Below are 24462 nucleotides of genomic sequence, written 5' to 3'. Positions count from 1 at the left end.
CAAACCTCTTTAAAATGTAGGAGATACTTTAATGTTCAGTGTATTTGTACTATAAATATAATACTCTTACTTTAACATCAATATGTTAAGTAGCTGCCTGAAAGTATACGACTGCTTTTTCATTGTGTGAGCACGTGTGCGTGGGGAAGAAAAATGAGAAACAAATAAAAAGAAAAAAGTGGCAAAGTAACTGAGATACAGAACTACAGCTAGAGAGAGACAAAGGCAAGAGAAAATAACTGTTTGGGAAGATTACAGAAAGAGGCAGTTAATCGGCTACAAAACAAATATTCTTTCTAAAGTAACTTCTATCTTGAATTTTTACAAAAATTCAACATGTGAAATTTCTATTACTTTTCCTTTTCAGAGCACAATTAGGGGGCTACATTTTAATACAGAGCTAAAATAAATCTGTTAAAAGAATGTTGGGTTGCAAAGTCAAGCACCCTAAAGTTCGGAAATGCCAGATTTGAATGCTCAATCTTAACTTTGCCCGCCCACCACCACTTGTGTCCATCCTGTACCCTGAATGAGGGAGGGGAATATGGAAAAACTAGTATATGATCATGCAATTAAAGACTATATCAAAATACATATGTACAAGTTCAAGTCTAGCATTTTCTCTGACAGCAATATTATTTACCTGAAGTGGTCCTAGGATAGAACTGGTTGTATACATGAAGAAGAGTCGAAGGTAACTAAGAACATTAGCAAAAGCAAAGAGACCTTCTGCCACCAGCGTAGGATGGAATGCGTCCCAGTCCTTTCTATCAGCAAAATCATGGAACTAGAGTTTCAAAAGAAAAAGCTGAAGTTACTTACATTATTAAAAAAAACAAATAAGAAGAATCTATTACAAGTGTGATTCAAAGGTATTCTACAATAAATGGTGAGTCTGCCTTCAGACAATGTATTCTATGTAGCTAAAATAAAATTTCACATAGATACAAGCCAGAGTGGTTAGTAGATAGGGCACTGAACTGGGAAGCAGGTGACTTATGTTCAATTCAAGGCTCTGCCACTCACCTATACTGTGTGAGCTTGCAAAAGTCACTTCTCCTCTGGGTGCTGTTTTCCTTTCTACTCTGTATTACCAATTTAGGTTGTAAACTCTTTAAAATAGGGACTCTCACTACTGCATGAACAGCATCTACCACACGGGGCCCTGATATAGGCACTACCGTCAAGCAAATAACGATAAGCAAAAAAATACTGTAAGACACAGAACAAACCAACTTATGTAATGATGATAGACTTGCAAGTCTTAACCAATTTTGGAAGGGGAGAGGACTCTGAGATAATGCTTCCTTTAGAATGATGGATGTCTTATGAGTATACACACACTTCTACCCTTCACACATCTGATATGTGCCACTCTCAAGAGGTCACACTTGAGAAATCATAAGCAGTAAGAAACAGATCAAAAGAGAAGGAGGACAGGAGTGAGCATACATAATACTGGCATTCATTATTTAATGGCAAGCCATAAGACTATGGTATGGCAGAAAGCTGCATCTGCAGACAGGAGCATATCTGGCCCAAATGATAGCAATCAGTCCAGGATTACTTATACTGAAAGATGATGGAATGCACCAGCGATCAAAGAGTTGCCCTACAGATTTCTTTACGCTCTGTTTCCTTCTGTCCATGATGTAGAGAATGCTCTGACTGAATGAGCTTTTGAGTCTTGAGGAGGAATTTTGCCAGAAGAAAAGTAAAGTAGTCTAATGGCCAATCTGATCTATCAGGAAGGTTTCTTTTATGACAGCCAAGCAGAGGTAACAGCACATAAGTTTATTTCCAACCCCAAGATCTTCCTAGATAATACTTGAAAAAACTCAGCATAAGGACCTCAAAAGCAACAAAGAGTTTTGGGAGAGGTTCAGGTTTTGGTGAAGGGGACGATAACACAGAACAGTGCTACAGCTCAAAACCAGAATTTCTGATGCAGTATTCTGACCTATGTAACTAGTGAGAATTGACTAAATGGTTGTTCAATAAGCAGTGTTCCCAAACTCACCAACTCTTCTAACTGAGGAAATAAACAGGAGAAACAAAACTAAGCTCACCTACTCTTTGAAACCAAATTCTCTTGTACATGCCAGATAAGGGGTATCAACCTCATTTGGTGGAGAGATCTGAATTCCACTTTTAATTATGGTCCACTGACCAGGGATATAAATTTAGGATTAACTACTCCCCTCAATCCACAGTAAAACTCCCAATAGAACTTTCTGAAAATGTCCAAGGGTAGACTATGACTTTAATGTGTAACTGAATTGTTTTGTTATTATTTGTTCAATATCACATTCAGCACTCCATGGGACAATATATCAACTTTAAGATTATTGCTATCTCTGACCTTTTTTTCCCACCCTTCAGCTTCATCCTTTTTTAGTTTCCTTTTTCTTCTCTGTCTTTGTGTCTCTCTTATTTTCTCTCTGCATTTCTTTCCCTGTAGCAATTCTCATTTCAGAGCCTCATGGGCTTCAAACTCCCCTTTCCCATTATACCTAAGATACTGTTGTCCCTCCTACTCTATCTTGTCTATTTAGATTGTAAACTCTGAAATAGAGACACTCATTATGTGCATGAACAACCCACCACACTGGGCCCTGGTATAGGCCCTGATATAGGGCCGTAATATCTGAGCACATCAGAAACTTAATATTTTTATCCTCATAACACTCCAGTGAGGTACAGAATTGCTATTATCACATTTTAAAGTTGAGGAACCAAGACATGGAGAAACTAAAGTGACTTGGCAAAGTCCACACAGGCAGTTTGTTGCAGAGTAAGAACTGAATCCAGATCTCCCAAGTTCCAGCCTAGCAACCTAAACACTGGACCACCTTACTACTTGCTAAAACAATTCCATCCTCAAAAAATGATCAGCAATAACACAGTTAATGCTGACATTACAGTGTTGTCACTGGGAAGTAAACTAAACATCCATGTACAACAGAAGAGAGAAAAGAATGGTGGATCTGTATGGACTAGAAGCTTGTAGAGGGGCATCCCTCTTGAAAAGCCTCCCATAATTATCAGACTGAAATATCATAGGACAGGGATACAGAAATATTTCTGTATTTAGCAAATAAGAAAATGATCCTCATATTTCTTGTCAGAGGACTCTATCTGAAAGTCTGTGATTTTACTTCTTATTCCATCTCCTCAGGAAGGGCAGAAGCTGTTTGTGATTATAGTCTCATGTACCAATAATGATTGTCTGTTTATTGTTTCATTATCAGAAGGCACCAAGTATAATCATATGAGGCGTTACAACCCTGTAAGCTTTTTCTTCCCCCAGTAGGAAATGAGGAAGCTGTTCAATATTTTTTATTTTCATCATTCAATTAACGGTCCCTGCCTTATTTACTGCACATCATCCATGCCTGCAATGAATATAGAATTCATTTTCTAATGGTCTTTCCTAGTGGGCTTATCACCAACTCCCTCACAAACATTTTAAAGGTGTGTGCACAACTGATTGGAAAACCATACTCAGAGAGTAGTTATCAGTGGTTCACAGTCAAACTGGAAAGGCATAACAAGTGGGGTCCAACAGACATCTGTCCTGGTCCCGGATCTATTCAATAACTTCATAAATGATTTGGAGAACGGCATACAGTACACTTATAGTCTGCAGATGATACCATGATGGGAGGGATTGCAAGCACTATTGCCAGAGGTATTGAGCATTCACAGCTCTGATGGACTTTCGTTTCATTTATGAATGTTCAATACATCTACAAGTCAGGCCCCAGCTATCTCAAGACGGCTACACAGAAAATGAGGCACACAGGATTAGAGGCCACCTGTCAGAAATTTGGTTTAAGTGACTTGTTGAGCAACACATAAGATTGTGGCAGGGGGAAGGACAGAACTCAGTTTTCTTAGGTGGCATCCACCTTAACAAGCCAAGCCTTTCTCTTCTCTCCATACACCTTACAGAGCAAGGATCCTTCAAACAGCCTCAATGATTATACAGTCGTGATTCACTCCCTGAACACCAATCTATCCTGTACACTAAACGAGGCTGCGATCCCACGGAAAAAAATAGTATGTGACCATGTAACAAAAGACTGGTTTCATAATGTACACACATGCCGGGTGGATTAAGGAATGAAGGCTGAAGTGGCAACCTGCATTCTGGCATTTCCCAACATCCAAATACTTGATTTTTCAATCTTCATGAAGTTTGTTAAATGTAATTTTTTTGTATATAAAATTTCCTATATTTTTTTTTAAAAGGAAAGGATAAAAACAAATTCTGTTATGTGCCACTAAAGAAATGTATAATGCCTCATCATCACTTAGACTTGAACCCTGAATTTTAAACACTATAGCGCATCTTGAAGTACAAGATAGCAAAATTAGCAGGCAGCAGGAGAAGGCTGTTTTCCCAGCAGAGGAATGACCACCAAACCTATTTGCTGGATCTGGGCAAGTAGTCAGGGACAGCTTGGCATGCTCTGCCTCCCCTCCAGGAAATAGAAGCCTCCTTCCCATGTGATTCCCCCCCACACGGAGAGGGGAACTGAACCAAGTGCTAGGTTCAGGAATGCCTGACCAGGTTCTCTCCCTTCCCATTTGTCAGAGTGGAGATCTGCTATAAGGTTCCCACCGCAGTGTCTGCTGCTGCTGCTGCATTAGCCCAGACTTTGAGACTATTCATGTTCAGTTATTTCTGCAAGCTGCCAAAAGTTTGTTTATGATGTAACCAACAGAAAGGAAATGGTGATTTTCAAAGGTTATACACCTCAGCCAACAGAATTTAATGGAGAAAAGAAAAGGCACTTTTCTGGCCTCAGGGCCTTCTCTCTGCTGAATTTAAAAGGCCTGCTGCATACAACTGAGGTGTCAGAGATTCTTTAAAAAAATATATATAATAGAAAGTGTTCAGCAACCTAAATATAGGGGTCAATATTAGTTCTCTCTAAAAAGCTAAAGAATCAGGGTAGCTGATGTGCCAGTTTCAGACAGGGGCATGTGCATAAGTTCACACCTTATTTCTGGAGTTTAAGCAAATGCAACAAAACATCCTTACATCTAGCAAAACTATAATTTCAAAATAGAAAACTGTTGCTAGCCCCTCGTATGTTTATGTTCTGCATCATTGTTAAATATAGGCAGACGAAGATGAGACTATGGCCTTCAGTATTTAGGACTGCAGAATTATTTTTCCTAAGCCCTTGTCAAAATAAAAACAGTTCTGTATTTTCCCCCCAATCAGCCCCAGCTGGGCTTGAGATCTGAGTCATGGATATTCACCTTGTTATGAGCAACTACTTTGAGAGCAAAGGTTGCCAAATAGAGGGAATTCATGACAAAACTAAGCTGATTCCGAGATTCTTCTAAAAAGTCTTCCAGGCCTTCATACCAAAGTCTTTTGACATCTGACCACACCATTCCTGGTGGAGAGAAAAAGAAAACAAAAATATGTCACTGTATTATACTGTATAGGCTTTCTACTAGTTCTAGTGTTTTCCAGATGGGTGTTTTGTTTTACTTTTAAACTAAAATAAGGGCACCTACTTCTTTTCGAAGTGTTTTAGCGAGGAGGAGGAAAGGGGGACTTTTGTACATCTATCTGAACAGTATTGAGTTTGATCATAAAATACAACAGTGCAGTAATTATCATTTATAATGATAAAGTAATTATAAATGTTTACCTTCCACAAGTCAACTCTTCACTGAAGAAAATTATCTTTAATAAGGGAGAAGAGGAGTGTCTGGTTTAGAACAAGAGTCCAAAGCCTCACTACAGTTGCCTTTTTTTTAAAGTTAATTTTATTTCAGAAAGCTTGGAACGTCATCACTTTGTGCTACAAATATATTTTTGTGAATGTATTTGAATTGGAAAATGAACCAAGAAAAAACAGCTTAAAACTAAACTTTTCTCACTACAATTATCATAATTCCTGTAAGGTTAATGTCTCAAATTTTTTTTACCTATTTGTTTCAAGGTAACTTAACAGGAAACAAGGGTTTTGATTTTACCCTGTAAAATGTATAGGTTTAGCCTATCCACAAAAAGTTCTTCAATGGAACTTTTTTTTTCTCGCTACTGAATCACTGACGTCAATTAGGTGTTAAATTCTACCATTGTTAACCACTTTACACCGATTCAGAAAAATTCAGCTAATAAAATTCAGTGAGTGAATATTCAGATCACAACCTGTCATTTCATAATTTCAAAGGACCTTTTGTAGAAATTCAGCTGCACATTTAAGATAGCCAAATAATCAGCAGAACATTAAATAACTGATTATTTGTGTAATTCAGATGTTTGCTACTATATTAAAAATTAGGAGAAAAGTAGCATTTACATTACTGGCAACTAAAAACTGTTGGACTTGGCACAGGTTTGGCAAGTCTTCTAAAACTTCGGTCCAGCACAAGCAAAGGCAAGTCAGATAAATAACCTAAGATACTTTTTGCAGGACATTCCTTGTAGTTCAGTGAGATATATGTTGCAATGACAAAAGATTAGAGCCAAGCAGAAGAGAAAACACATCCTGCCACAGTTAGAAGTAGAAGGTAGTACACCTATTCTTCCTGGCTGAGTCTTAGTTTTGGGGTGTTTTGTCTGTACATTGCAAAATTTGTTTAAATGTGTAACTAAAACTGACCTAGTTAACAAAAGAAGTTAAACAGTGTAAAAGGGTAGTATAGGAAATCCTAAAAATATCACATCATTTGTCTAGATGTATAAGATTTTGCTGCTGTTTTGTCTTGGATTGATTATTTTGGGAGGGAAGGCTAATAGCACTCAAAATATTGAAACGTTAATCTAGTATACAAAACCTGGTTTTAACTTTAAGTTTTGGAGTCAAAAACAGAATTTTACTGATTCAATAAAGAGTACACCAATGCTCCAAATTCCAACAAGATAAAGTTAGTTAATGATCAGTTGAAATAACATAATTATTCTCCTCCAAGTTAATTTTAGTACTTTTAAAAATATATATTTTATTGGAGATATTCCAAGTTACATTTACTGTGTATGTATTTCCTTATATGCTTCAACAACAAATGCAAAATAACCCATTTATATACACATTTAAAATACTTAAAAGTATTAAGATTTACTAATCTCAAAAAAAAATCTTACTTGGGTACTAGTAATGTGTCTGAGTTACAAATCACTCCCTTTCAATCTTACATGTATAGGTAAAATACTGAACAAGAGAAACAAATTTCAATATGAGTTAAGTGCCTACGCACTTTTGAAAACATCACGAATCACCTACCTGCAACTAAGCACCTTCAAAAATCTGTCCCTAAGTGACCTAGCAGCCTAAATCCAAATTTCAACATTGACTTAAAAGCCTCGGTCACTTAAGTGTTTTACCCCTTGTTTTAAACTAGTCATTTAACTGGAGGTCTGGCTCAACTGTACCCGTTAACTCACCCCTCCCCTTGCCCAGACACAAAATCTTCTCAAATAAGTGTTGCTCATAGAATTGCTACATGTCTTTAGGGCACAGTCTCTACTTGTAGGTTTGATCTGTTATACTGGAGGCTGGTTTAAATATGCTAGGACTATTGTTTTTCCTTAAAGAGGCTTCTTTCCACCTGTGGATTAAATCATTATCACGCCTAATCTTACTAGAAATGTATCTGGATTTTACAATTTATTAAGGCTGTCAAGCAGTTAAAAAAAATCAATCAGGATTAAATCGTACTGTTAAACAATAATGGACTACCATTTATTTAAATAGTTTTGGATGTTTTCTACATTTTCAAATATATTGATTTCAATTACAACACAGAATACAAAGTGTACAGTGCTCACTTTATATTATTTTTTAATTACAAGTATTTGCACTGTAAAAAAAAAGAAATAGTATTTTTCAGTTCACCAAGTACAATACTATAGTGCATTCTCTTTATCATGAAGGTTGAACTTACAAATGTAGAATTATGTACAAAAAAACCTGCATTCAAAAATGAAACAAAGTCCACTCAGTCCTACTTCAGCCATTGGCTCAGACAAACAAGTCTGGTTACAATTTGCAGAAGATAATGCTCTCCACTTCTTGTTTACAGCTCCTGAAAGTGAGAATAGGCATTCACATGGCACTGTTGTAGCCAACGCTGCAAGACATTTATGTGCCAGATGCGCTAAAGAGTCCCTTCATGCTTCAACCACCAGAGGACATGTTAATGACAGGTTCTGCTTGATAACAATCCAAAGCACAGCGGATCGACGCATGTCCATTTTCATTATCTGAGTCAGATGCCACCAGCAGAAGGTTGATTTTCATTTTTGGTGGTTTGGGTTCTGTTGTTTCCATATCTGAGTGTTGCTTTTTTAAGTCTTCTGAAAGCATGCTCCACACCTCGTCCCTCTCAGATTCTGGATGGCACTTCAGATTCTTAAACCTTGGGTTGAGTGCTGTAAACACTCCCATGAGGAAGCTACAGAACCCAAACCACCAAAAAAGAAAATCAACCTTTTGCTGGTGGTATCTGACTCAGATGATGAAAATGAACATGAACATGCATAGGTCCACACGGCTCTGGACTGTTATCGAGCAGAACCTGTCATCAGTATGGATGCATGTCCTCTGGAATGATGGTTGAAGCATGAAGGGACATATGAATCTTTATCGCATCTGGTATGTAAATATCTTGCAACACTGGCTACAACAGTGCCATGAGAACGCCTGTTCTCACTTTCAGGTGACATTGTGAGCAAGAAGCCGGCAGCATTAACTCCTACAAGTATAAACAAATTTGTGTGTCTTGGCTGAACAAGAAATAGGACTGAGTGGACTCGTAGGTTCTAATGTTTTACATTGTTTTATTTTTGAATGCAGGTTTTTTTGTACATCACTCTACATTTGCAAGTTCAACTTTCAGGATAAAGAGAATGTACTACAGTACTTGTATTAGGTGAATTGAAAAATACTATTTCTTTTGTTTTTTTACAGTGCAAATATAAATATAAAGTGAGCACTGTACATTTTGTATTCTGTTATAATTGAAATCAATATATTTGAAAATGTAGAAAACATCCAAAACTATTTAAATAAATGGTATTCCATTACTGTTTAACAGTGCAATTAATCGTGATTAATTTTTTTAATCGCTTGACAGGTTTAATATATACCTACACTATCACCAATCCATAATGTGATATTATTTGTTGGTACTTTTGAGTAAATACGGTTTAAAAAAAGCTTATGAATTATTGAACAGTTTTTAGATTTCTAGACATTCAACAGAATTGTCTCACAGAGTATATATTTTTTTAAAAGTGATAGAATCAATTTAGACACAAACGGTAAACTTTGCAACACTAGTATTTTACAAACTTCCAATCAAACAAATGAGGATATAGATTACATGTCTGTTTACAGTCTTTAAGAATTAACATATATTAAGGCTGTTATAATTTGGTTCTCAAAGTCCTAGAGATTTCAACTTTAAAAGAAAACCATTAAAAGGGCTGACAAATTCATAAAACAGAACAGTGAAAGTTTTGGGACCCACTCTACTCAAAAGCAGTATCTGTGCTCCCTCTACTGGTTCTCCACCAAGCACAATTAACTTGCAAATATGCTTCTCTGGGATGTGTTGATATTATCAATGATATTGGTATATAAAAAGGAAGTACATATAATGGAGACAAATTTAAAATACAATTAGAAAACAAAAGGCGAAAAAGAGGAAAAAATCAATGATTTTCATATAACAAATAAGAAGATTTTACATAAAAACAAGTATTTTTCTTCTTAAGCCATTTTCCAGTTCTGCAGTGGCTCTACCTTTTATCTGAAATTGAACTAAAAATCAAACATTGCAGAACTGGAAATGCAAGGCCAAGTTACCAATCTTCTTCTATACTGACACACAGGAAACTGGGTTCAATTGGTGGTCTCCTCCTCCTGGATTGTAGGGGACTAGACTGCTGTGGAGGTTTCTTATTTAAAACTTAGAAGGGAAAGATTTTGCACTGTTCAGCAGCAAACACTTGGACCAAATTCCATTTTTTTTTTAAAAGCTGCATCAATAAAGGGACTTGAGTAGGAAAAATATAGGTAAATCCTCATGGCTCCCGAGATCCACAACTCATACAGTAACAAAATCAATTTGAAATAGAAGGAAACATGGTACACGAGTTGATTGAGCTGAAATAAATTACATATTTATTCCAAGAATCTAGAAGTATTTCAACCGAGATACATTTTATGAACTTGCATAAAGTGCATGAAAAGTTTTAACTGAATATGTTTTTCCAAGAAGCTTAATATGATCTTTTTAATTACATTTTCTCTACTTCTTGAAACTTTTAACTATCAATACTGAAATTCTATCAAACATCAGCCTAATTTCAAACCTTGCCCCAAGTCACAAGAGAATCAAGATCACTTTAAAAATGCCAAATGAAAGTTACTTTTTTGTTTTAAACAAAAAAAAAAAAAAGCAGGACTTAGCAGAAATTAAACAGCTGTTTTGTAGGTGGCTGACCAAAAAAAACTATTAGCTCACAATAGCTGAACAGCCGATATAATAAACAAAAAGACCCAGTCATGAAAAGGGTGTTGAAAATTAAGATGACCTCTGAACTCTTAATTTTTAATTTGGCATTAATGAAAAATCACTAGCAATCTCTCACTCTCTCTTATGGAGGGAGTAACTAATCATATCAGGAACACGTGCTTACTTTTTTTTGTCATGTCATTATTTAAAACAGTCCTGCAACTTAGTTAAAACACATAGTTCTCACATTATCATCTTAATATCCCAAACCATATCCCACATGATCATTCTTGCCTGAACAGCAGCACTCTAGCAAACCTTCCAAAATAGCATTCCTGGTCACTGCTTCTGGCAGGGAGCTCTATCAAGTGTTACTTTGACTACTAAGAATTGCTACACCATTAGATCATAAGTATCTCACTTTCTTCACCCTTTATCCTCCAGCCAGCCAAGGGATGCCAAGCATTGATTGGAATTCTCATTTCCTACAGAGTAGCACACAACATTATTGCTGGATCAATGAAATGGCCAATGTCAGAACATTTTGTCTAACTTTTTATCCATCTGATACTTACCAATAAGCCATATTATCAGAAGATAGTCTATTCTCTCAAGCGCTGGCCCCATTGTATTCTTCTTATCCTCATTGTAGACCAGTGAATACAAGTTAAGTAATAGCAGGAATGTGAAATATGAAGCTCCATGAATAATAAACTTCATAAAAGGAGTGTGAATTATTCGACCTACTCGAGATTTAGGGGCTAATAAGTAACAGAGAGACAGAACTGGCCAAAAGATGCCAACTGTCAAAACAGTCAAAATCTTCTTACACGTGTGCTTGCGTCGGTAGCCTGCCATCTGTCCAAACCACACAGTGTTGAGAAACTGCTGGCAGTTAGACTGGGCAACAAACTGGGAAAAAAAGTAAGCCCTGATTAAGGTAACCATTATTAAAAATCTATATTCAAGCCATTATAAGTCAGTTATAGATCAAACGGTATTACACATTTTCTGCTAAGCAAGTAGAATGAATTATCTTGAAAGATAACTTTTAAATGTTACTTTTAAAAATGTTAGTATGGAGACAAAAGGAAAATATTAATAAGATAATCACAAATATGAATTACTTTCACCTCCTTTCCCATCCACAAGTTTAGAACGTGGATTCCATAGCACTAGTTTTTTTATGGATATCAAGAACAGATCTCGAGAGGCCAGGACAACAGTCAGATTAAGAATGATTTAACTGTTTCTTTTTTTTTTATCATCTTTTAGAAAACTGTTATACAGACCTAAATGCCATGCCATTCTCCAAAACGTGCTGCTTCCTATGGGACTGATTCTGTGAGGTACTATATGCCCCAAAGATCACTAACACCATTGTGTTGTGCATTGTGTTGTCTTTGTAACTAATAGGAATAAAGGACCCTCAATGCCATACAGAATCAGGGCAAAAATGACTAAGTAATTCTATACCAGTCAGATCTACCTTTTAATTTTTATGGCTCTACTTCAGCAAAGAACTTAAAAACAAGGTTAACTACAAGTGACAGCTTAAGTGCTCTGCTAAATCAAGGCCCACACAAGCAGGAACTTTCAGTCTGAAATATTATATAGATCAACAGATTAAAACAAAAATTCTGTTAGAAAAGTGTGTGTGTCAGAAACTGTTTGTATTTCAGTACAGTTTGAAGTTTAATTTCAAGATGAATGGAAAAAATAATTCCTCCTTTACAACCATAATAGTTCAGAAAGCCTATCATGAAAAATTCTCACTATAATAAACCTGCGAGCAATAAAATATTTATTTATGAGGGAGAGAGGGATCGATGGATCTTTTCTCATACTACACAGGAAAAAGAGATGCTATATTTCATCCAATCACAGTGGTAAAAAAGGTATGATCAAAACCAGAAGTGCATCTGAAATACTTTTTGTATGTTTGCTTAACAGTTATCTGTGGCACATAATAGTTCAGTCTCCTGTAGGCTGTAATATTTTGGTCTAACTGTTGGGTTTAGTGTGAGAGTGCTGGGTGATGGTGGTGGCGGCCTCTGATATACAGGAGGTCAGATCAGATTATTTGGTATCCCTTCTGGCCTTAAACTCTTAAACTGTGGCTCTAAGTATAGCAAATTCACTAACTATAGCTAGTTTTGGGGGTGGTTTTTTTTATACGACCTGTCAAATTTTTCTTACTTTGCCTATCTGTAAGTTCTGATTACTGTTGAAGGAAATATTGTTTAATCAGTTTGTGTGTCTACAGTGAAATCTGTATATACCGACAATAAACTAATCCTTTCAAGCCTATCTTTAACAAATTAATAGAGACAGACAGACATACCTCCTTTTGGTTATACTTGATAGCAAGTTTTAGGCGACTCAAATTCATCCTCTCTTCTAACAATCCTCGTTTGTCCACATGCTCATCACTAGCTGTATGGTTTAGGATAACTTCCAGCTCCCGTGAGTTCCGTGCCTGTGCAAGTAAATCTTTAGCAAAGGTTTTGCACTGCTGGGCTAGTTCCTCATAATCATTTCTAAAAAATACAAAAGTAGCAGATATTAATGTACTCCGACTCAGACTTCAATATACACATTAATTATCTCTATTAATTGGGGGCATGGAAAGATATGCTTAACAAAACCGAGTTATATGAATCTGTTATATAAAATTACAGCCCAACAGCACTTTCTAGAGCCATTCACAGTGAAGACAGGTCTATGCAAGTTTCCAGTGTGACAACGTACTTCAATTTTGTGTGCACCATCCTTTATATCCTAATCTTGCAGATCTATGGAGGTGAAATTACTAAACAGCATTGTAGTGTAATAATATTTGTCTTCTTTTTACTTGTAACTTCAGAGTTTCAATCTCCACAGATTAAAATGTACACTTCCCAGTCTCCTTCATAAAAATTTACTAATAATCTTCACATAATCTTCTTACGATAGTTCACGGCATGGGAAAAAGTTGACCATTTCTTATGTAGGAATTGTTTTAATCTCATCAATTGAAAGTTAAGTCTATTTGTTGGAACTGATTTATTAAATTCATAGAATCATAGATACGGAGAAAAAAATCTCACTTTCTGCTGGTCTCACCAGGGAATGTGATATACTTCAATACAAGCTATCGTCACATAAGAGCAAGAGCTGAAACCTCACTGAGAGAGAATAACGAAGAAACTAGATTTAGGAAATTGATATTTTGCCTTAGACAAGAAAAGTATATCTACATGAGATTAGGAAATGATGGCTGAGATAGATCGTTATCCCCTACATTTCTGTGATCCTTTTTAAATACAGGGAATATAAAGAAAGCAAGTCGCAGTTTAACAGATGTGAACATGCAGAGAGAAAGCTAACAGAACTATAAGTGGATCTTTCAAATCATCATCTGATCCTTTATTAATACAATATTGAAGTATTTGCATCTGAGGGAAATGGGGAGATAGGACGAGAGAAACTTTGAAACAAAAATTTTAAATTGGTTCCAGTTGTATCCTTGTTCAAAGATTTCACTTTTTTCCCTTCAACCATTTTTTTAAAATTGTGACTAAGATACAACCACTGCGTTTTTGTTGCAATACAGATACAGAGACCGAAGACTGTGTGCTCAGACAAGCATTTCTGAAGAGAATTAGGAAGAACCATGTGACTCATGCAACAATTCAAATGTAAAGCTTAACCTCTTTTTACTACAGTATAACTTTTAGAAAATTTCTGATGCAGCTATGACTAGCCATTCTAATGCATGAAAGATTTTTTTTGTTAAATTACTTGAACTTTTTTTTTTAAATGTAACTAATGGTAAATAAGTAGCTTTTATCAGAGCAGCTTTGTATTTTAAAAATACACTGATGTGTTTAAAATAGTAGTTTAATGTATTATCCTTATAAAAAAGGAGTTTCTAAAGAGATCTCCATTTACAACAGAAAGCAAAAATTGGATACAAGTTAATCTATTATATCAGAAATATACTCCTGCTACTGGTCACAACATACACTGGAGGTTGTATTATTGAAGCACATCTCATAGCAGAATAGAGTATTAAGATATTGGGGCTATAACTTCAGTATGAAAAGCAATGTTAGGGCAGAACCTAAATTTGTTTAATCAGCTAAGACTACTACAATATTAAAATAATATTGTGATTTTTTGGTGGTCTTGATTTTTTAACTTCCACCTCCTCCTACAGAGAGGCGATTAGCATCGTCAACTCTCCCAAATGTACAGTAAGGTAATTTTGGCCGCTGCTGCAGGAGTTCTCAGTTCCACATTTTCCTCCCCCCTCCCCCAATGCCAAATCAATTCTGTCCCCCAAGTTCCCATATCATATCAATTCTATGCCCCCATCTCAGATCTGGCCCCTCTTGCAGCTCCAGGGGGGTCTTCAGGGTCTTTACAGTTTTTCCTTATTATAATAAGCCTGTGCTTTAAGTCTTAATGGTCTTACAAACTAACATCTAGCACCAGTTCTTTAGTTTGCATCATCATTTTATTCCCTTCTCTTTACAAAAGGCTAAATCCAACCTCTATATGAATACTTTAAATAGAAGTAGTAATTAACAGTTGCCAAATATTTTGCAATTTTTAACAGGAAAAAAAAGCCTGCTTAGTTTAACACAAAATCATGTGGCACGTTAATTTATAATATAGACATGGCAGTTTTGGTATCAAGATTTATTTATTTCTTTTACATTTTAGTGTTCATATAGAGTAAGCAAAGAGGGAAAAAAAAACAAACCTGAGTCAGGCTCCGTGTGGATAAGTGCTGTATAGTGTGTACATGAACCCCAATCCTGACTTGCAGAATTCCTTGTTATGTTAGTCCTGGCAAATTACAGAATACGTTTGAGATATGAGTAAGCTAGAAATTGTGTGGGATAGGAGCTAAGTGTTGTCGTGTCCAACTAGTTTTTAATATCAATTCACTTCAAATTTCAACTCAGATCTGGGGCGGTGAAAGGCTGATGACACTAAACACACTCAAGTGCCTACCTCCTAAAAAGGATCACATGATTAAGGTTATGTGTACACTAGAGAGCTTACAGTGGCAACAATGTACCGATGAAGCTGCGCTGCTGTAAGATCTCTCATGGAATATTTACACTTCTGAGCGACATAAATTTTGCCGACATAAATGGTAGTGTAAACATAGCTTCAGTATGGCAAAATGAAAAAGTTTTGGCAGACAATGCTCAGCAATGTGTTTAAAATGTGTTTGATTATTCATTAGTCTTAATTCAATCCCCACCATTATTCTCAATCTGTTTTTTTTTAATAGCTAACTACAGTGCTAAACAAACAAAAAAATCCACAAAAACATGAGCTATATGGAAAACAAAATAGAGACAAAAGTAAGTTTGTAGTTCTTTTCATTCCTACCTGAATTCAACTTCGACAAGACTTAACTCTTTTAAGTCTGCACTAAGTTCAAAAGCTCTCAGGATTGGATCCTCCTCTGTCAACATTATTAAGGCAGGACTGGCCAAACAACGATAGATGTCAAGACGAAATCTGAGACAAAAGGTTCAGAGAGTAAGGCAACTTCTTAAGATGCAGCAGCTTCATTTGATTAGCATTTTCGAATCACAATATGTCTTGAATTCTCAGAAAAGCTAAAACTAATTTAAAGAGAGATTATAGCCATAAAATCAGGAGGTGGGGGGGCGGGGTTCATAAATCTCACTAGGTCAGGTGCTGGTATCTACTTTGAAGTTAACTGCAAAAGGACAAAAGGAAATTAAAGTTCCATTTGTACTCTCCCAGAGCATTTACGCCTGCTGATTTTTTAGACCTAAAGACAACACATTGGGTCACTTAGAATTTTGAAGTGAGAAACATTTCAGGTGATGTGTCAAAGGAGGAAAAGATTTTGAGCCCAATTCTGTAGTCCTTAATATATGCAGAACTCCCACTATTTTAAATGGAGTTTATATCATAGAAGGCTTGCAACACTGGCTCGCTCTCTTCTCCTCACTGCTATTCCAACCACAGTCAGTACAACAGCAGAAGACATCAGTTAAAGTAATGCTTGTTCCAGTCAGACAGCAGGACTGGTAAATGACATGAATTTCAAAGGTGCACAGTCACACAGCATTAATCATGACCCACAGAAACGAAGTCAAAATGAATGTATTAAATAGGGCAGAGGCCTCAGCTTTATTAAATGAATCTCAAAGCATTGGAGAACAGGAAGTAAAATGCCTCTATCTTCAACTACCAGGCAGCTATTTGGGTCTGGTATGGTAAAACTGTCTACAGTAACCAAGAGGGAAGACAGACAACATCCTTATACCCAACCCTTGTTCGTGAGATGAAGGTGGGTCTTAAATCTCATACAAGCTAAGTCACACTAGTGAGTTCTCTCATTCCAAACCAACCCAGGCTGATGCTAGTAGCCTCCTGGGTTCCATGCTCAATTTTTTACCCCAAGAGCATGTTGCCCATTCATTCTAAATGCACTGGACACCAGCTGCAAATTGCAACAAAGTTTTGGGTTTCGTTTTCTCTCTCTTTTAACTACCTTACCTAACTAGCCAGAACTCTGGGTTGCTAGAGGAAGGTTTTTATTTTTATTTTTATTTTTTTTAAAAGGACATGATCCTATCTTGTGTGGTGGGGGAATGATCAGGAAATACTCTTCATCTATGTAGTGACCAGTAATTCTCATCTTGCTATAATCAGATTGTTGTAGTATGCAAAATAAGTATAAACTTTAAAGAAAAATTAATGGGCTGTAAGTGCAATAAAAATAAACTTCATATCTGTTGCATAAACATAGTCCAAGAAAGTTTTTAGTTACCAAGATTTCCATCAAAGATCTTTAAAAACCAATGTGAAAATTATTTTGGAAACTAGAAGGATAAATTCTAACTTCAAAATATGTTAGAAATTGATTTTTGATCCATTAACTATTTCCATTAGACAAGGAAATAAGTGTTTCACTTAAATGAAAAACAGATCAGCTAGAGAGGATGTAAACCTAGTTAAAAACTTTAAAGACTAGAATACAAAATTAGTAAAAGTCTTTCCACTCATGCTCTGCAACTGAGAATTTTAGGTTCCATCAACACTACAACTTTTACTTATTACACCTCTACCTTGATATAACGCAACCCGATATAACACGGGTTCGCATACAACGCAGTAAAGCTCTGACACGCTGCTCTTTGGGGAGGCAATTTTGGGGGCCTAGCAGTCCCAGAGTGGCCCAGGGGATTAATGGGGGGCCGGGAGCAGCCCACTCTGCTTCCCTCGCCCCGGCCCCAGGCGTGTCACTCGGGGGAGGGGGCTTAGGGGAAGGGATTCCCCCCCGCACTCACCTGCCGGGTGAGTGCGGGACCTACCTCCTCTCCCTTCCGACACAGCTGGGGCAAGGAAAGCAAAGCAGGCTGGGGCCACGTCACTCTGCTTCCCGCCGCAGGTGAGTGTAGGGGGCATCCTTTCCCCAACCTCCTCGCACTCACCGGCAGCGGAAAGCGGAGCAGCCCAGCCCCAGCCCGCTCTACTCTGCCAGCGCCCAGCTGTTGCACTTCACTTCCCGCCACAGGTGAGTATGGAGAGCATCTTTTCCCCAACCTCCCTGCACTCACCAGTGGCAGGAAGCGGAGCACCGTGGCTGGGAAGTGGCGAAGTGGAGCAGGCTGAGGCCACGTTGCTCCACTTCCCGCCACTGCGGGTGAGTGCCTGTCGGGGACGGGGTGTGTGGATAGGGGTCAGAGCAGTCAGGGGACAAGCTGCAGGGGGGTTGGGTAGGGGATGGAGTCCTGAGGGTAATTAGGGACAGGGGTCTCTGGAGGGGGCGGTCAGGGAACAAGGAACAGAGGGGGCCAAAGCAAGTTCGATGTAACGCGGTCTCACCTATAACGCGGTGAGATTTTTTTTGTCTCCCGAGGATTGCGTTATATCGGGGTAGAGGTGTATATTGAACTAAACAGCAACCAGCAAAATATTTAAAAAATAAATCACACGCTAATTTGTCAAGATTTCAAAAGGTCAGAGGTTTGAGTATAATTTGCTCCATTGTGCTCTAGTCTTGAGTGTCATGAGAACAATTTTTTTTTTTGGGGGGGGGGGGGGCCGGAATCAGTAAATGTGGTAATTTATAGTTAATAGAATAGCTCTCTTAAATTATCACCACAATTAGAGTTTCAGCTCATGTAATCCACATTGTACCTGCAAAGGAAGCGTCAGCAATTTCTATAACGTCAGAATACCGAAGTCCTGAGAAAGTCGCAAATGTAGGTGTGTTAATCTAATTTACAGCACTGCTTTTCCTTCTGCAAAATTCATATGTAATTTCACAGTTCCAAAACATGTGCATCATACTTCCCACACCACCCTTCCACTTCCACTCTGAAACAAAGCTGTCAAGTCAAATCTCAATAGCTCATTTCAGTTTCAGCTACATGTAACTATCTTGGGTATTTCTAAGGCTATGTCTACACTTTTGTCGGTCAGGGGTGTGGGAAAAAAAAAACCCACCCCGACTGACAAAAGTTTCATCGACAAAAGCATCACTGTGGACACCGCTACATCGGCAGGAGACGCTCTCCTGCCGACACAGCTACCATCGCTCATTAGAGGTGGTTTAATTATGTGGTCATGAGAGAACTCTCCTGCCAGCACAGAGCATCTACACAGGAGACCTTACAGCAGCACAGCTGCAGCACTGTAAGGTCCATAGTGTAGACATAGCCTAAATCACTGATGTCTTGGGGTAGATTCTGATACTCTGACTTATACTGAAGTCAATGTGAATACTCATGGAGTAAGGTACTACCCAATGTGAGTAAGGGTATCAGAATATTGCCCTTGGTATTTGAATGCCAACAACAGTGCTTTCAATTTAGTTTTGAGCCATTTAGACACATAAGAGTTGCTCAAAATGTACAATCCACTTATTCTACCTTTATATGTATGGGAATTGTTCCACAAACGCTTCAAATATCTAATCATTTCCAGTCTTGAAGTATTTTGAGTTTAATAAATAAAATTTGTGGTTTGAGTCAGCAAACTGCTTTTCCATTTGCACCCTTACATCATAATTAATGTAAAATACCAAATTCCATTTAATTTTACACATTTGGAATTTTAGTTCTCCACTTTCCCAAGTAACTTCCAATAATATGTTGTTTGCTCAGGCTTACAACCCTCCTTCTAGCATAAATTACAATTATTGAAGGAAAATATATATCTTACTATATATGAATTTTTCTCTTTTTTCTTCATGAAATTAGTTACTACTTTATTTTTATTTGCAAGTTTTATTTCTATGGCTCCCGCAACCAAAACCCCCCAACACCGCACAAAAAATACATACTTAAAACAAATCTGAATAAATACCTTCAGATCATAGAGGGAAACCAAAGGAAATCCTACTGACCTCCACTAAGGCATACAAGCTCAATCTATCCCCTAATAAACATATAAGATAAAATACACCTCTAAATCCCAACTTAAAGAGAGACATGTCGAACCTGACTCTGAATGATGCCATAGATTTATGCAGTTTGGTATACCTTGAGGATTTTTTGTTATTACCAAGATCTGATATTTCTGACCTGGAGTGCCGTAGGCTATCCTTTTTGTTCTTTGCCGTGCACAAGGTGCATTCACAGCCAACAGCGTGAGGTTTGGGTAGAGATACATCCTGTTTCAACAGCATAGTAAGGATCTCATAATTGTTACGATGAGCAGCTAGAATGACAGGCGCTACATCCATAGTTGTTGAGTACTCTGGGTTCTGAATACGCTCCATAAGTTTCTGAAATAACATTTAGACAAGTGTTTTAGATTATCACATGCAACTTTATTAAAATGTTTATCTATAAGTTAGTGTACAACATGAGTGATCAACACAGGCCACAGTGAACTTCTGATTAAAATATTCTCCTCCTCCCCCCCTACCAACAATCTTGATTTCACAAATTTGTAAGCTATCTAAATATTGGAAATTGCCTGCCTCCTACAGATACAATTACACTATTATCTCATTTCAGTTCTCAGAGGACAAATATACACATTAATTATGGTCAGCAAAAAGGACAAGATTAAAAAGCCATGAAGACTGAACCCTCACATTACCAGAAACTGTCCATCAGTTAGGGTTAAAAAACATTTACAGAGTAGTGTGGAAAGACTACTCAGCTGCTTCTCACATTGCACCTACTCTGAGGATCTAGAAATAACTTTTAGCCTCTAGGGCGATAATTCTGGTGCCTTTCACCAATACAAAATTCATATGAGCCGTGAAAAATAAACATTTAATTTTTACAACCTGCATTACTTGGAAAGACCTAGATGGAAACAGCAGCATGTTCTCCTATGTATTGTAAAGTTCTCTCTATATGTTCCATTACTTCTTTGATAATATTCTATATATCCATACCCAGGTCTTCATTTATTATTTTTTTTAATTCATTTACTTTAAAATTGGAGCTCACCCATTCTGTAATGTAATTCCCACTTAAAGGAAAGTTTACTTTCTCGATTTCCTCAACATACTGTGAGAAACATGAGACAATGACTTTAGCAAAATAAGAGCCCTTTAGAACTTTGGGGAATCCTGGCTACTGAGGAGAAAATAATTTATAATTCATAACAAAAGCAGCTGGTCAGTATCACACATTTTTTTTTGTTCATGAGTTGGAGAAGATAATGTTCACGCTCCATTCACTCATGACTTTGCTTCATTCCGCAATCTGTGAGTCAGTCATCCCTAACACAAAATAAAATACACAATTCATAACCCACCCACAGGCACTCTCTCTGGAATTCTGCTTTGTTCTGTACCAACATGGAATACTCGGAGCTATAAAAATTGTAAGGACTACTATATTGAAAGGAAACAGTGTTAAGGTTAAATGAGATCCCCATATATATTCATGAGCTATTTACACAAAAAATTTCAACCATTTTGTAGCTCTGAGAGAGATAGTCTGGTACAATATGGAAGAACCCCAACTGTTTTCTTTTAAGGGCCCTACTTCATCGTCTCTCTTCCTTTCTTATTTCCTCTTGGAAGGAAACTTAAAAGATTAAAAATGTTTTCCACATGGAAATGTCAGAATGAGAATCTTGTTATGAAGAAAGAAAATTGTTAAAAGTTGCCCATGGAAAAATAGAATTCAGTATTTTTTTTTTTAATTTTCATTAATAAATTAGTGTTTTTTTCTTGAGTAATTTTTTTTTTTGTCAATTCCAGTACTCAGGTACAGAGGAGCTATACACAAGTTATTTGTAATGTGCACATGCAAACCTGCACACTCACCTCACTCATTCCTGCAGCACTACAGATATGCTCTCTCATTACAAGGTTTTTCCACACAGTAAAACTTTTTAAAGCACCTAGATATTTAATGATTGTAAGGAAGGATCTCAAATTATTAGTTTTAAATGAAGGTAGAAATTTCAGATGAATCTTAAGTTCAGAGAAGTTTTACCCAAAATATACTGTTTTTTGTCAGTCAGACCTGCCAATAATTTGTACTACAAAAAGGATTTACAAGCACTGATTTTTTTCTTTTCATGTATGTAATATGATAGTTATCACTAACTTTAATTTAAAGAGCGTAAATATACAATTTAAATCAAGATCACATATGAAGATCTGCAGCTGTAACAGGACAGAATTTAGACCTTAGTATTCAGTTAATTTTTTTACAGCCTCTTAGCCTTAGAGGATTTTTTTTTTAATTTCTGGTGTACCGACTAAAATTAACAAGAATTAAGAGTACTAACTACAATAGTTGGTCTTGAGGATCGTTTTGGTCGATGATTAAGTAAAATATCAACAGCTCCCACCACTTCTGAATCAATTGCCACTAAAAGTGCATCTGTTGACTGAAGAGAGAAAATAGGAGGTTAAATCTGAAACAACAGTAAAATAGATAGCATGCAAAAAAAAAAAAAAGTAGAATTTTGAAGTTAATATAAACAGCAAACAATGTACTCAACTACATAAAAAACTACTAGATTTTTTTTTTAAAACACTGCCATAAAATGATAAAGATGCTAAAGAAAAATCACTACAATTATAGGCAGATATAAGAAATATGCAGGAACAGATTAAATTCATTTTAGAATAAAACTGATCTTAAAAACACCATAATGGAAGACAGATAGAAATCTAATATAAACAAGCTTCTCCCGTACTATTATTCTCCAGGGCCAAACCTGTAATCCTTGTCAATCTAAGCAAAGACACTGTAGCTCAAAGTCAGTACTAAATCCATAGGAGTGTGTCCTAGCAAAACAATGCATAATCTGCAGTATTAATCAACATTATCCATCCACACTACCATGTGTAGGGTGAAGATTCAAATCTTTGAGTCATTCTGTGAGTTAACATGGCACTGTGACAGTTTTGTTCCACTGCAAGAGTGAACAACAATGATCTGAAAAGGAAAGTGATCCTCCTCAACAAACTTCACTCCTAGGTCCTGGAAACAAGATATAATTTCAAGAAATGTGAGAGGGCCAACATTGAGGGCTATTTAAAATGCTTATGTTGTCTCCTGTCTGGGATAAGGGAAAAAGAGTCACAAACCATTCAAGAAGGATCAAGGAAGAGTTTCTGCCTCCTTGCTGTTCTAGCAACACAAACTATAATTCCTGCCTGGAATATCTCTACTTGGCGTGGTACAATTGTAGATGATCTCAGAGAGCCACACAATCAAGAATAAAGCTGTACAGGGTTGTACACTGATCCTTAACTACAGTAACTCCCCATTTAATATCCTCTTGCTTAACGTTGTTTCAATCTTATGTCCCTGCTCAATTACAGAACATGCTCCATTTAGAGATGTGCAGTGCTTCACTATAACATTGTTTGGCTGCCTGCGTTGTCAACAGCTGGCAGCCCCCCATCAGCTCCCCCACAGCATTTCCCATCTGCCAGCAGACCCCATGGATCCCCCTTCTCTCACCCACAGCAATCAGCTGGCTTGTGGCGTTCAGGAGAGGGAGAGAAGACTCGGCCCGCAGGCTCCCCCTCCCTCCCAAATGCTGCAAGCAAGCTGATTGCCACGGGCAGGAGATGGGAGCGGGGAGCTTGTGTGCTGAGTCCTCGCTCCTCCCCTCTCCCTCCTGCCCCCTGAACATAAGCCAGCTGACTGCTGCAGGCAGGAGGGAGAGGGAGGAGCAAGAATGTGACACACCTCCCCCCTCCCTCCTGCCTGCAGCAATCAACTGGCTTGAGGCAGGGGAGGGAGGGAGAGCCTGTGTGCCATGTCCTCGATCCTCCCCATTCCCTCCTGAATGCTGCAAGCCAGCAGAAGGCAGTGGAGGGAAGGGGGAGGAGCAAGGACGCGGCACATGGAGGTTGAGGTGGCGTGGGCAGGCCGAGGGTTGACCTCCCTGCCCCTGGTGTTTGCAGAGTAAGGTAAGCTGCTGCTGCTGCTGCGCAATGTGCTTCTCCTTGCCAACAGCACCTTCAGCCTCCTTGTCTCCAGTGCCAGTGGGCTGTGCCTGTGTGGGATAAGGCAGGGGCACCTCCCAACTATAGTACTATATTGTACTGTATGGCAAAAAAAAGTTTCCCTGGAACCTAACCCGCCCCTCCCCCCCATTTACATTCATTCTTAGGGGGAAACGGAATTAGCTTAACATCATTTCACTTAAAGTCGCATTTGTCAGGAGCATAACTATAACGATAAGTGAGGAGTTACTGTATTCTGTTGCTCTGTAACTCTTCCCCCAGCCTCCACCATTTTTCAACTTTACTGCTGATCAATCATAAATTTTAATAGTGATCATCTTTACTTAAGCCAGCCTTCCAAAATTCCATTAGCCTGCATAGAGCAAATAATTTTATTTTGAAAGTGGGAGTAGAGAAACTGATATTTTACATCACCATAATGGTAAAAGCGAGAAGGGAGGTTCTGTCTGGGTTGGTAACTTTTCATGAGGCTTTTGCAAGGCTAAGTTAAACCATCTTTTATTTTTCACTTTACATTG

The 24462-nt window shown here is 37.6% G+C and overlaps 1 protein-coding gene across 1 annotated transcript in view; it reads right to left on the bottom strand.

The window, feature by feature from the left end:
* Positions 1-24462, bottom strand: part of TRPC1 (transient receptor potential cation channel subfamily C member 1) — a 40434-nt gene that overhangs the window by 13440 nt on the left and 2532 nt on the right. Inside the window, exons 3-9 of the mRNA XM_050965889.1 lie at positions 22246-22347; positions 20067-20269; positions 15886-16017; positions 12839-13034; positions 11070-11406; positions 5275-5414; positions 644-787 (exon numbers count right to left, since the gene is read on the bottom strand). Of these exons, the coding sequence (XP_050821846.1) occupies positions 644-787; positions 5275-5414; positions 11070-11406; positions 12839-13034; positions 15886-16017; positions 20067-20269; positions 22246-22347 (1254 nt within the window). The remainder of the gene's footprint in view (positions 1-643; positions 788-5274; positions 5415-11069; positions 11407-12838; positions 13035-15885; positions 16018-20066; positions 20270-22245; positions 22348-24462) is intronic.

The sequence above is a fragment of the Gopherus flavomarginatus genome, chromosome 8 (assembly GCF_025201925.1).
Source record: "Gopherus flavomarginatus isolate rGopFla2 chromosome 8, rGopFla2.mat.asm, whole genome shotgun sequence".
NCBI lineage: Eukaryota > Metazoa > Chordata > Testudines > Testudinidae > Gopherus > Gopherus flavomarginatus.
The sequence above is the reverse complement of the archived record's forward strand: the minus strand, read 5'-3'. Positions and strand labels throughout refer to the sequence as shown.